Source organism: Ranitomeya imitator, chromosome 5 (genome assembly GCF_032444005.1).
Source record: "Ranitomeya imitator isolate aRanImi1 chromosome 5, aRanImi1.pri, whole genome shotgun sequence".
NCBI classification, from domain to species: domain Eukaryota; kingdom Metazoa; phylum Chordata; class Amphibia; order Anura; family Dendrobatidae; genus Ranitomeya; species Ranitomeya imitator.
The window spans coordinates 73296460-73310892 of NC_091286.1; the positions used below are offsets into that span (position 1 = coordinate 73296460).

Sequence of the window (14433 nt, forward strand, 5' to 3'; positions counted from 1 at the left end):
CCTTCTCATGTACAGCACCATGGAATAACTGGAGCTTTATAAATAAATCATAATAATAATACTATATGGGTGTTTCCACTAGACAATCCATTCGACATGTTATTGAATCAAAATCTTGTTTTTCTGACAACTCTCTTCAGCTGTGCACAAACTATGCCAAATTGGTAGCTTGTCACAGTGTCTACTTTACCAGCATGATCAATTAATAGTAAAAGCCCATGGTATTGATGGAGCTGTTGTTTTCTTGCCAGAGAAACTCAATAAGATCAATGAGGTGGTTAGCCGCACACGGAATGGAGAAATAGTAAAGATGACAATTACTTTCACATTTGAGTTAACACACACTTCACCAACTTGTTTTCACTTTTACAACATTATATTCCAAAGCTTTGAAGAAAAAGATGAATATATTGAGAAGCAAATAGGTATGAATAATTATAACCAAATGATGTAGCATAAGTCAGAACATACACAACCTATCTGTGGGGAATTGATTTACCACCAAAATTTTGAAGTATGAGACCAGTGTCCTTCAAAGTGAAACTGTTCTGGATGTAATGTACATTTTTATCTTGAAAATTAGAAGAACATGCCATCTATGATGCTTGCATTAAAGAACTGATTGGTCAGATGTGTACGGACTCAGAATGACCGGGCTGCGGGCACCTGTGCTGCGCTGGGTCCAGAACTGTCAAGGCTGCATCCCCTGTTTCCCATGGGAAGGAATAGGGGAACGGAGAGGCTCCATTACCCAGGAAGAGGGGACGTGTTTAGACAGGGAACCTGGCCGTAAGCTGAGGGAAAAAAAATGCAAAGCAGGGGTGAGTCCCCAGCTGTCAGCGTGTGAGCAGCAAGGGGAACAGTGCACTACGCACCTGAAGCGCCAGAGCTGTGACCAACTGCAACAGACAGACCTGTGACTTTGAGGCAGGGGGGCCAGCTTAAGAGAAAGCAGGCACGACAGCAGAGATTTTTGGCGTGGACAAGCAGCGAATAGGAGGCTGAGCAGTGTGCTCCATCCTTAGAGCACTGGCACTGCAAAGGACTGTTCCCGTTTGCTCCCGCCAATAAAAGCGGTACTTCCAGAAAGCGAGGAGCCATGTGCCAAGTGACCGCCAGAGAGCGAGGCACCGTGCGCTCCATGACCATGAGTACAGCACACGTGTGCAGTAGAGAGAGCCAGTTCATGCTCCGTGTTTGCTAAACAATAATTAATGGGCACAGAGGAATGACAGAGGACGTTGGTTCAGTCAGCAATGTACTCCCTCAGCCTTTTCCCCAACTTTGCACTCCTTGTGAGAGCCACCCACGCCTCAGGGCCAGGGCGATGGAAGGGTCTGAGAAAACTCTCCCCGAACTTTTCCAGTGTTCCACTGCCTCTGCTGGATTGGAGTTGTGTCTCTCTCACCTGTACTCCTTGCTTGGCCAACGAACTGTAACCTCTTCTGCCAGCGTTTTCAGATGGGAATTTTTTAAATAATTCAGCAAGAAGGGCCCTATGATCCTCCAACATTGTAGTACACCTGTCTGCCTCTGGAATAAGAGATATAAAGTTCTCCTTGTAGCATAGGTCTAGAAGTGTCAACAGTCAGTGTGGACTGTCACCCAAAATTTTGAGAATGCAAGGGTGACGGGAAAGGCAGCGTAACATAAGCTTAGCCATGCGTGCATTACTACTAACAGTCGATACTTCCGTGTCCTCACCAAGAGGACAACTGACCATGGTCTCCTCCTCCTCCTTGTCCTCAGGCCTACATGACTTTCGACAAACCTCAGCAATATCATTGTAAATACATTCCCCTGTAGTTTTTTCTCCACCACCTCATTGTAGATTGTAAGTTGTCATGAGCAGGATCGTTTTTTGGGGGTTTAATTATTGTTATCGTTGTTACTTAGTGTAGATTGTAAGGTTTCACGAGCAGGGTAGTTTTATTTCTGTTTAATTATTGTATTATTGTTATCACTGTTACTTAGGACTGTTGTGTTTGAAACTGTAAATATGTTGACGCTCTATAAATAACTATAAATATTAACCCTTTAGTGACAGAGCCAATTTGGTACTTAATGACCAAGCCAATTTTTACAATTCTGACCACTGTCACTTTAGGAGGTTTTAACTCTGGAACGCTTTAACAGATCCCGCTGATTCACAGATTATTTTTTCGTGACATATTGTACTTCATCTTAGTCGTAACATTTTTTCAATATTACTTGTGATCATTTATGAAAAAAACGGAAATATGGTGAAAATTTGTAAAATTTCGCAATTATCAAACTTTGTATTTTTATGCCCTTAAATCAGAGAGATATGTCACAAAAAATAGTTAATAAATAACATTTCCCACATGTCTACTTTACATCAGCACAATTTTGGAAACAAAATTTTTTTTTGTTAGGGAGTTATAAGGGTTAAAAGTTGACCAGCAATTTCTCATTTTTGCAACACCATTTTTTGTAGGGACCACGTCACATTTGAAGTCATTTTGAGGGGTCTATATGATAGAGAATAACCAAATATGACACCATTCTAAAAACTGCACCCCTCAAGGTGCTCAAAACCACATTCAAGAAGTTTATTAACCCTTTACGTGCTTCACAGGAACTGAAACAACGTGGAAGGAAAAAATGAACATTTAACTTTGTTTTGCAAACATTTTACTTCAGAACCATTTTTTTATTTTCACAAGTGTAAAAACAGAAATGTAACCATAAATTTTGTTGTGCAATTTCTCCTGAATACGCAGATACCCCATATGTGTTGGTAAACCACTGTTTGGGCACACCGCAGAGTTTGGAAGAGAAGGAGCGCCGTTTGACTTTTTCAATGCAGAATTGGCTGGAATTGAGATTGGATGCCATGTCATGTTTAGAGAGCCCCTGATGTGCCTAAACAGTAGAAACCCCCCACAAGTGACCCCATTTTAGAAACTAGACCCCTTAGGCTGCTTTCACACATCAGGTTTTTTGCCGGATGCCGGATCACCGGATCCGTTTTTTTTTTAAAGAAACCGGATGCAACCGGACGAGCCGGATCCGGTTTTTTAGCCGGATCCGTTGTCCGGATCCGGCAAAAAACCTGATCCGGCTCGTCCGGTCGCATCCGTTTCGTCCGTTTTTCTTTCCGGTTTTTTACGGATCCGGCTTTAAAAAACGCCCCCTGAAAGGCTAAAAAGGTGATTGGCCGGCTGAAAACTATATATACAGTGTTCTTAACATCTGTGACGGGTTGGAGAGGAGCAAGCTACAGAGCAAGATGGAGGGCATTATTGCAAAGATTCTGCAGAACAACGTGGATTTCATCACAGAGGCGAATCGATTAAAAGCTATTGTGATTGAGAAAGAGGAAGAGAGACAGCGTGTCATGCGTCTGCGACGACGCCGTTTGTGGATCCACCCCATCACGGCACAGAGAATGACCCGGGGAGTCTTTTCAACGTTGTATATGGAGCTTCGAGGTGACCCTGAAAAGTTTTTCTGCTATGTTCGGATGAAAGCGGAGAACTTTGATATATTGGTGGAGCGGGTTCAACATCTGATAAGAAGGAGTGATACCTATTGCCGATTCTCCATTACCCCAGCTGAGCGTCTGATGGTGACTCTTCGGTAAGCATTCTTTTTGCATCAACTTTTGTTGTGGACTCTTTATTTGATATTTTGAATTTGTAGTAATTTCTTCCTTCCTTTTCTTCACAGATTCCTAGCAACCGGTGAATCCCTGTCTTCCCTACATTTTCAATTCAGACTGGGCATTTCCACAATATCAGGAATAGTGAGGCACACTTGCCGTGCACTGTGGGACTGTTTGCATGAAGAATACATTCCACATCCCACAATGCAGACATGGTTGGAAGTAGCTGACAGATTCCTGGAAGTGTGCCAGTTTCCCAATTGCTTGGGTGCGGTGGACAGGAAACACATCCGTATCGCGAAACCGGCTGGTTCTGGATCTCAGTATTTCAACTACAAGAAGTACTTTTCCATCGTGCTGATGGCCATCGCCGATGCGGATTACAAATTTGTAGCGGTGGACATTGGGGCGTATGGTCGTTCTAATGATTCGCAAGTTTTCAAACTGTCTTCTATGGGGCGGCATTTATATGGAAAAACCTTTCAATTTCCCCCCCCAAGACCACTGCCTCAAACTTCCGATCCACCAATGCCATTTGTATGTGTTGGGGATGAAGCTTTTCAGCTTTCAGAGCATCTTTTGAAACCCTACTCCAGCCGTGGTTTCACCAATACCAAAAAATTTTTCAACTACAGACTCACACGTGCAAGGAGAATGGTGGAGTGTGCGTTTGGGATCCTAACCGCCAAATGGAGAGTTCTCTTGACATCCATAAACTTAAACACAAACACTGTGGATGAGGTGGTGAAAGCGTGTGTTGTCCTCCACAATTATGTTATATCCAAGGAACAGCTTTCCATTGAGGACCATTCTGCCGAAACCACCTTGATGGATTACAGCATCCATACATACAGAAGTTCTGCCACAGTGTCCAGAATATGGGATCACTTTGCAGAATATTTTATTTCACCCCAAGGAAGAATACACTGGCAGGATGATATAGTTTAAACACTTTGTGTATACCTAGTAATAACTTTAACCTTTACCCATGTTGCGTACCTGTTGTTTTTACCTTACCCATGTTGTATACCAGTTTGGTTTTTACCCTCATGTTGCGTACCTGTTTGGGTTTACCTTTTAACCATGTTGGGTACCTGTTTGAGTTTATTTTTAAATCAAGATGTGCATACCCAAAGTTCTACTGTTACCAATAAACCTTTTTTTTTTACAAAAGTGTTATTTGTTCCTAATGAATAAATACAAGAGATTTTTCAACCAAAAACTTTTATTAACAATGTAACACACAAAAAAATGGGGTACTAAATGTTTTCATACGTCGGGGTGGAGATACTATCGGAGGCACTGTCTGATAGGGACACTTCGACAGTGGGAGTGTGGAGAGAGGAATGTGATGGTGGTGGAGAATGTTCACCGGTTAGGGGTGAAGGAGTGGAGAAAGCTATTGAGCGGGTGGACAAGAAAGTGGGATTGGGGTTAGAAATTTGGTAGGGTGGAGGGGTGTACGAAATGTTTTGGGAGGACTGGGTGGCAGAATGAGTGATGTGTGTAGAAGATGTTTGGGAAGAGGGTGATACAGTCTGTTCGAAGTGGGCAGGGAGAGGAGGTGAGGATGAAGTAGATGGGAAGTTGTATGGGTCTGGATCATCATATGGGTGTGAAGTGGCACGGGAGGGATGCTGATAGTGTGGATGGTGGGAAGGGGCACGGGGCTGGTGGTGTGGCTGGTGGGACGGGGCACGATGTGGATGATGGCGAGTTGGGCGTGATGGGGCAATGTCTGTTTGGCGATACGTGTCAGGAGGATGGTACTGGCTGTAGTGGTGGACAGTGGAAGAAGGGGGGCAAGTTGGAGGATGGTTGGAAGAACTATCTGCTCTAGAGGCAATTAGCGCTAGAGTAGACTGGCAGGATTCCATTACTTGCATCTGCTGAGAAGTAGATAGCGTCTCCATTTGCTCAAGCACCGACTGAAAAAAAGTGTTGTTCGGGGACTGTTTTGCCTCTGAACGCATCGTTACCAGAAGTGTATGCATCTCGAGCATACTTTTATTTATGAAATTGAATCCTGCAGCCATTTGCTCGGACAAAACTTTCAGACAGTTCTGGAACGATGAGTTCAGGTGGAAGAACTCGGGAGCATAACTATGTATCTGACCCCTCTGGCGAAACCGCCCCGATGCTACAGGTGTACTAGAGGTGGCTGCAGCAGAAGGGTGGGGTACAGGAAACGCTATGTTCTCACCAGCAGCTACATGCAATGGAACCGGCCAGGATGCTCCAGTGCTCGTGGATGGGAAAGAGGGATCGGTAGAGTGGGAAGGTGCAGAGTGGAAAGGTGCAGAGTGGGAAGGTGCAGAGTGGGAAGGTGCAGAGTGGGAAGGTGCAGAGGGTTCCTCACTGTCAAAGTGTCCCTCGGTGGCGGCCTCTTGAGGGATCGCCCCAGAAGTGTTCAATTGTGCTGCAGGCTCCAGAGTGCTCCCAACGGTTCTGTGCAAAAAGAGAGAAACAAACAATTAATATACTGTCATTGCATGGCCCTGGCTGAAAGAGCAAAAGAGGTTAGACATGTAAAACATTAGTGCATGTGGTGGGTAATATTTACCTTCGGGTGACCATCGTTGACCTGAGGAACGACAGGGCCCTTGCGTATTTGTACGTGCTCCTGCGTCCTCCAGATCCACTCCGGGCCTGCATCTCTTTATTGGACTCCTTCTTAAAGCGATCCCTGATCGACCGCCACCTTTTCACAATCCGCTCACCTGTTAAAATAGGAGAAAGACAACTTGGTTAGAAACAGCATTTTAGAATGCATCACCAAAACTGAACTGAGGATACTTACGTTCTTGAATCTGGGCCTGAACATCTAGGTCCTCCCACCTCGGAATCAGTTCACAGCAGATTTGCTCCCAGAGTCGACGGGTCACTGAGAGATCAGCATGGCGGCGGTCACCCATATTCCACAACGGCTCCCTGTCTCTGACAAGATCGATGAGGAGGTCAATATCAAGGCCGACCTCCTCACCGTCCGAATCTGGAGCACGCTGTGAAACCTGTTTGAAAAGGGGGAAAAAATTAACACCAAATTTGAAACATTGCTAACCTGCACCCAAAAAATAACAAAAAACCTACATGACGACGGCCGCCACGTGAATGTCGCCGACGACCCCGGGAGCCACTGGAAGGACCTATTGCTTGGGCACCAGATTCAGAACTCTAGAATACAAAAATAAAAAATTATGGGGTTGTTGGTAGCCATTCTATGTGTTGTGTGCCATGTGATATATATATGTTTTGTATGTGTTGTGTGTGGTTTGAAAGTATCAGTTTCTATGTATTTTGTTGTAAGCATCTAGTGTTATGTTTTGTGTGTAGTGTAGGGTGTGTTTCCGCAATACATCACAGATACATACCAATTGTGAGCCCTCTCCGTGGGTTTCTCCACCCCTTCCCTCATCTTTGGGGACCACCTCTTCTCCGGGGGACTCAGCCTCATCAGCTTCCTACGATGAAACATAAAAGAATAGATGATACACACACACACACACCTTTGGTTCATATTAACCTCTGTGCGTGGACGGCGAGGAGGAGGAGGCCTCCCCGGAGACATGGCTCTCAGCTCTGTGGAAGTCTCTCGGCTCTCGGCTCTGTGGCAGGCTCTCGGCTCCCGGCTCTGTGGCAGGCTCTCAGCTCTGTGGCAGGCTCTCAGCTCTGTGGCAGGCTCTCGGCTCTGTGGCAAGCTCTCGGCTCCCGGCTCTGTGGCAGGCTCTCAGCTCTGTGGCAGGCTCTCGGCTCTGTGGCAGGCTCTTGGCTCTGTGGCAGGCTCTCGGCTCTGTGGCAGGCTCTCGGCTCTGTGGCAGGCTCTCGGCTCTGTGGCAGGCTCTCGGCTCCCGGCTCTGTGGCAGGCTCTCAGCTCTGTGGAAGTCTCTCGGCTCCCGGCTCTGTGGAAGGCTCCCGGCTCTGTGGCAGGCTCTCAGCTCTGTGGCAGGCTCTAGCTCTGTGGCAGGCTCTCAGCTCTGTGGCAGGCTCTCTGGCTCCTTCCGTCTTGGCAGGGTGTTGGCTCTTCTGCTTTTGGGCTGGAAATGGCTGAAGGCCTCATGGCCCTGCTTTATATATAGTCCAGGGGGCTGATCAAAGTTTTTTGAGCATGCTCAGTGTAAAAAGCCGGATACGGCCGCCGGATCCGATTTTTTCCGGATCCGGCGCTTTCCGGCATCCATAGACATGCATTGTTGTAAAAAGCCGGAAAGACCGGATCCGGCCTTTCCGGCTTTTTCGCCGGAGACAAAAAACATTACAGTACACGTTTTTTCCAGACGCCGGAATCGACTTGACGCCGGATCCGGCATCAAACCAGAAGGAACGCTGGGCTATCAGGCGCCATCCGGCACCAATAATATTCAATGGGGGAAATGCCGGATCCGGCTTCTCCGGTTTTCTATTCCGTTTTTTGTCGGAAGAGCCGGAATTCGCCTGAAACAAAAAACCTGATGTGTGAAAGCAGCCTTAAGGAACTTATCTAGATGTGTGGTGAGCACTTTGAACCCCCAAGTGCTTCACAGAAATTTATAAAGTAGAGCTGTGAAAATAAAAAATACTTTTTTAGGGCAAGGGAACTTTATATATGAGCTGCCCCTAAGCAATTGGCTGGGGACAGCATTTGAAGTACACACCCTAACCCTGATAAAAGCAAGGGAGGTGTGGCCGCGCATGCCCTAAGCACACACAGAAACCATTACAGCACCAACAGTGCAGGTTCTGAGGCTAAGGGCACCTGACTGAAACTGCATGCACTGAGCCACGTGGAAAGTCATGCACCAGCCGCAAATGACCTCACAACCCGCGGACAGCTTCACAGCAGCAACCAGGGACCGCACATGAGGAAGGTATACAGCAGGGCAAATACCTAAATGCCCATGTACGACTGCGCAGCAGAGGAGGGAACTGAGAAGGCTCCATTCAGGTAAAAGCCAACAGTATCCTAGCTCAAATTAGGGGGAAAAGAGTAAAGGGTTAAAGCAAACATATGCATTGTCATGCCGAAAACCAGAAACAGAACGGCATGACAGGTCTACAGGTTCTCATTGTGCTCTTTGGTGACATGGTGTGTATCACACTCAACATGGACCAGAGGAAGCGAAGGAAAGAGTTATCTCAGGAGATTAGAAAGAAAATTATAAACAAACATGTTGAAGGTAAAAGTTATAAGACCATCTCCAAGCAGCTTGATGTTCTTGTGACTACAGTTGCATATATTATTCAGAAATTTAAGATCCATAGGACTGTAGCCGACCTCCCTGGACGTGGCCGCAGGAGGAAAACTGACGACAAATCAAAGAGACGGATAATGCGAATGGTAACAAAAGAGCCCAGAAAAACTTCTAAACAGATTAAAGGTGAACTTCAAGCTCAAGGAACATCAGTGTCAGATCACACATCTGTCCTTGTACGAGCCAAAGTGGACTTCATGGGAGACGACCAAGGAGGACACCATTGTTGAAAAAGAATCAAAAAAACTAGGCTGGAATTTGCCAAACTACCTGCTGACAAACCACAAAGCTTCTGGGAGAATGTCCTATGGATAGATGAAACAAAAATATAACTTTTTAGCAAGGCACATCAGCTCTATGCTCAAAGACAGAAAATGAAGCATGTCAAGAAAAGCACACTGTCCCTACTGTGAAACATGGAGGACACTCTGTTATGTTCTGGGGCTGCTTTGCTGCATCTGGCACAGAGCGTCTAGAATCTGTGCAGGGTACAATGAAATCTCAAGACTGTCAATGGATTCTAGAGAGAAATGTGCTGCCCACTGTCAGAAAGCTTGGGCTCAGTCGCAGGTCATGGGTCTTGCAACAGGATAATGACCCAAAACACAGCTAAAAACACTCAAGAATGGCTGAGAGGAAAACATTGGACTATTCCGAAGTGATCTTCCATGATCCCTGACCTAAATCCTATTGAGCATCTTTGGAAAGAGCTGAAACTTGCCGTCTGGAAAAGGCAACCTTCAAACATGAGACAACTGGAGCAGTTTGCTCTTGAGGAGTGGGCCAAAATACCTGTGGAGAGGTGCAGAAGTCCCATTGACAGTTACAGGAATCGCTTGATTGCAGTGATTGCCTCAAAAGGTTGTGCAGCAAAATATTAAATTAACGGTACCATTATTTCTGTTGAGGCCTATTTCATGAGTTTTACTTTTTTTTAAATTCTGTGGAATCATGGTTGGAAAGCAATATCTGAATTTCATTTGTTCATTTTCATAGATTTTTATTTATTATTATTTTTGTCAGACTCAAGTTATTTCTGTGACTATTGTGGGCTTTTCTGTCTTTAAACGAGGGGTACCAACAATTTTGACCACGTGTGTAGCTAGTGAAAAAAATATTAACTAGAATGCTATACTCGTGCCTGGAACACAATAGAAGCAGTGCACAACACACTTGTGGAACATGTGCCCTGCTGGCTTTGTCTGTAGACCTGATAATGGCCAAAAAAAAGTGCTGGAAGGTAAATTTAGCAGCCACACTGGACACTAGCAAGCTACACTATCTGACTGATATACAACCGCCTAACTAACTACATAAAATCTTGTTGCTTAAGCCCCCGTCTCACATAGCGAGATCGCTAGCGAGATCGCTGCTGAGTCACAAGTTTTGTGACGCAACAGCGATCTCAGTAGCGATCTCGCTATGTGTGACACGTAGCAGCGATCCGGCCCCTGCTGTGAGATCGCTGGTCGTGTCGGAATGGCCTGGACCATCTTTTGATCGTTGAGGTCCCGCTGGGTAGCACACATCGCTGTGTTTGACACCTTACCTTACCTTACCAACGACCTCGTTGACAGGACGTCCCATTGAATCATCATGAAATAGCATCGTTCTACAGGTCTCTACAGTTCGCCGCATCGCTGCTGCGTCGTTGGGGAGATCGCACTGTGTGACATCTCACCAGCGACCACATAGCGACGCAGCAACGATCCCTGACAGGTCGTATCGTTGTCGGGATCGCTTAAGCGTCGCTATGTGTGACGGGGCCTTAACAGTGGCAGCATCAGGAGCATCCTCTCTGCGCTGTTACAGTGTCAAAATGGCGCTAAGACAAGATGTCCACTCTTTATATGGAGAGGGACATGTGATTTCAGCAGCCATTGACACAAGCCGTTGTGTCAGGGCATTATGAATGTTTCCTGTGCCCTGATTGGCTAGCCGCAATGTGCACACATAAAGTTAGGGGGAAAAAAGACTGTTTACTAGTGTTGAGCGATACCGTCCGATACTTGAAAGTATCGGTATCGGATAGTATCGGCCGATACCCGAAAAATATCGGATATCGCCGATACCGATATCCGATACCAATACAAGTCAATGGGACATCAAGTATCGGAAGGTATTCTCATGGTTCCCAGGGTCTGAAGGAGAGGAAACTCTCCTTCAGGCCCTGGGATCCATAGGGATGTGTAAAATAAAGAATTAAAATAAAAAATATTGATATGCTCACCTCTCCGGCGGCCCCTGGACTTCACACTGCTAACCGGGAGGCTTCTTTGTTTAAAAAGCGCGCCTTTCGGACCTGTGAATGACGTCCCGGCTTCTGATTGGTCGCGTGCCGCCCATGTGACCGGCACGCCACCAATCAGAGGCCGCGACGTCATTCGCAGGTCCTCAATTCCTATAATTAGCAGTTTTGTGAATGAGAATGACGTCGCGGCTTCTGATTGGCCGCGCGCCGGTCACATGGGCAGCACGCGGCCAATCAGAAGCCGCGACGTCATTCTCATTCACAAAACTGCTAATTCTAGGAATTGAGGACCTGCGAATGACGTCGCGGCCTCTGATTGGTCGCGTGCCGGTCACATGGGCGGCACGCGACCAATCAGAAGCCGGGACGTCATTCACCGGTCCGAAAGGCGCGCTTTTTAAACAAAGAAGCCTCCCGGATAGCAGCGTGAAGTCCAGGGGCCGCCGGAGAGGTGAGCATATCAATATTTTTTATTTTAATTCTTTATTTTCCACATCCCTATTGATTCGATACCGATACCCGATATCACAAAAATATCGGATCTCGGTATCGGAATTCCGATACCGCAAATATCGGCCGATACCCGATACTTGCGGTATCGGAATGCTCAACACTACTGTTTACAAGAACGCTGTGCCTCTGAGCTCTAAAAACCCCCTCCCTTCATCAAACACGTGCCAACTGCTCATGATACACCACCATTATCGTTGCTAAAGTGCTGAAAATACTTTTGTGGCAACGCAAATATTTTCCCGCACTTTTACCGAATGTTACCGATTTTTTCCGATTTTATACTATATTGCTTGTGTTTCCGATCACGAATCCGAATGTGCCATATTCATGCCGAATTTATGTTTGGCCATCATTTTCCAAACAAATTCGCTCCTCACTAGTCACCACCTCCTCCAGAATCAGGAGTGAGGCTGGCCACATACCTAAGCGTGGTATCTAGGCAGCAATGCATTTTGCAGCATGCTATTTTTGCACCAAGGGTTTAGCTTAAAACCCAGACCTTATCAAAAAACTTTTTACACTATCGCGAACTTGAAGTTTTCTATAATCGGAGGATTATTGTACATAAACAAAAACATACAGTTCTACTGCTGTGGAGGCCAATCACAATCTCCATATTACTTATCTGTTAATCTAAAATGTTCCTCTATTGTCCTTCTACCACACATTTGGGTGCAAGCGAATCAATACAAGTTTTTTTCAAGCCTCTAAACTTTAGTTGCAGTCTGGACTTTCATATCGATAGGAGACAATACACCTGTTTGTCACAGTGTATATCTTATTCACCTTGTTTGCCTTCCTGTTTATAACTCTACCATTCAGGCATCTAATTATATTTAATTATATTACACATAATTATACTCAATCCAGTTAGCGCACAGTCAGGCATACAGCACATTAAGGACTTCAAAGTAAATTAGGATTTAATTTTCAAAATTATGTTTAGTGGAAAACGTTGGTGCCTATTCCACATTACAGCAAGACAGAAATATCCATTGTTTCACTTATCTTATAACACCACAAACTAAACAAGTTACCTTCTCTCCAGGTAGCATTATTATTATTCTGTAAAGCAAAACAACAAAAAAATGGCATTCAGCTGTTCTATTCCCTGTTGATGTAGCAGTCCTCCCTACAAACAACCAGCATGTGACCGCTGCAGCCAATCAGCTGCCAGCACCACACGGCACAGCTCCAGTAGTATAGTATGTGGCACAGAGACCACAGATTGTCAGCGGTGACAACATGCTGGATGTTTGTACACAAAGATCAGGAGGAACCCAGGAATGTCTGCGCTGAATCACAGCATTTTTTTAAAGCTGGATAACCCCTTTATTTTGTTTTTTTACATGTTGTTGGTGGTAAAAAAAGATATGTGTGGCTAGGTTCACATTAGCGTTTCTGTGCGCAGCCAGCGTCGGACTGGAGCACCTTGGGCCCACCAGAGAAAATCATTCTTGGGGCCCACTATGTAGCTACATAGAAATAGATACAAGACCACCAATTGTGCGGTAAAAAGTGCTAATATCAGGGTATAATATAAGGTAGTTCACGTCTTAATAATGTAGCAAGGGTTGGGGTAGCCCCCTCACAGAATATAATGTAGCCCCCTCATAAAATATAATGCAGTCCCCTCTCATAGAATATAATGCAGCACCCCACAAAATATAATGCAACCCTCTCAGGTATGACGCAGTCCCCACCATAGAATATAATGTAGCACCCCATAGGGTATAATGCAGCCCCCCCCCATATAGTGTAATGCCACCCACCACAGAATATAATGTAGTCCCCTGAGAGAATGCAGTTCCACCACAGAATATAATGCAGCCCCCCATAGAGTATACTGTAGCCCCCTCATATAGTATGATGTAGCCCCCATAATATTATGTAGTCCCCTGAGAGAATAATGCAGCCCCACCACAGAATATAATGCAGCCCCCCATAGAGTATACTGTAACCCCTCATATAGTATGATGTAGCCCCCCATAATATAATGTAGTACCTTGAGTATAATGCAGTCCCCCCACAGAATATAATGTAGCCCGCCAGGGCCGTATTTAGAGTTTCTGCTGCCCTAGGCACATTTAGTGCTGCCTCCCCCATTGGTGAGTATGACACTATCGGCAGTGACTTTGGCAAGAATCGCTGATGTGAAAGTCGCCTTTTGCAGCAGATCGGGCAGTTTTTCTGCATCTGCCGCGTAACGGATCACTTATGGCAACACTACGTTCGGTCTCATTCATTCCCTATGGGATTTGCGGCACTTGCCGTGATCTGGCAAATGTGGTACCATACCTCCCAACTTTTGAAGGGAAGGAGGTATCAAGTTTGCGGTTCGCGTAGTGCGCCGCGGCAAATTTTAGGCCACGCCTCTGACCAGACCCATTTCACAACTAGTCACACCCATATCCACATCCCAACCGCAGCCATTTAGCACTGCTGATCGCACTGTTCTATAAACAATAATTATAAGCAAACAAAAATATGGCCACACATGATGCTCAATACTGTATTACGGCCACCACACATGATGCTCCATACTGTATAATGGCCACACATGATGCTGCATACTGTATAATGGCCACACACAGTTCTTCATACTGTATAATGGCCACATATGATGCTCCATACTGTATAACGGCCACACATGATGCTCAATACTGTATAATGACCCCCTCCTGTATGCATGGCTCATATTCCCCCCCTATGCATGGCTCATATCCCCCCCCTGTATGCATGGCTCATATCCCCCCCCCCTGTATGCATGGCTCAAATCCCCCCCCCCCTGTATGCATGGCTTATATTCCCCC

General features: G+C 45.7%; 1 protein-coding gene across 1 annotated transcript; it reads right to left on the reverse strand.

The window, feature by feature from the left end:
- Nucleotides 1–4835: 4835 nt before the first annotated feature.
- Nucleotides 4836–7218, reverse strand: LOC138681362 (uncharacterized). Its single transcript, XM_069768806.1, has 5 exons — nt 7000–7218; nt 6719–6802; nt 6429–6639; nt 6192–6348; nt 4836–6076 (listed from the first exon to the last, which is right to left on the reverse strand). Exons 3-5 carry the CDS (start codon nt 6541–6543, stop codon nt 4888–4890), a joined length of 1461 nt encoding a protein of 486 aa, XP_069624907.1. The 5' UTR covers nt 6544–6639; nt 6719–6802; nt 7000–7218; the 3' UTR covers nt 4836–4887.
- Between the last annotated feature and the right edge of the window lie 7215 nt (nt 7219–14433).

Coding starts and splice junctions, on each gene's coding strand:
- LOC138681362 (XM_069768806.1), bottom strand. CDS start 6,543: ATGGGTGACCGCCGCCATGCTGATCTCTCAGTGACCCGTCGACTCTGG. Junction 6,349..6,428: donor TCAGGCCCAGATTCAAGAAC/GTAAGTATCCTC, acceptor CTATTTTAACAG/GTGAGCGGATTGTGAAAAGG. Junction 6,077..6,191: donor TCAACGATGGTCACCCGAAG/GTAAATATTACC, acceptor CTTTTTGCACAG/AACCGTTGGGAGCACTCTGG.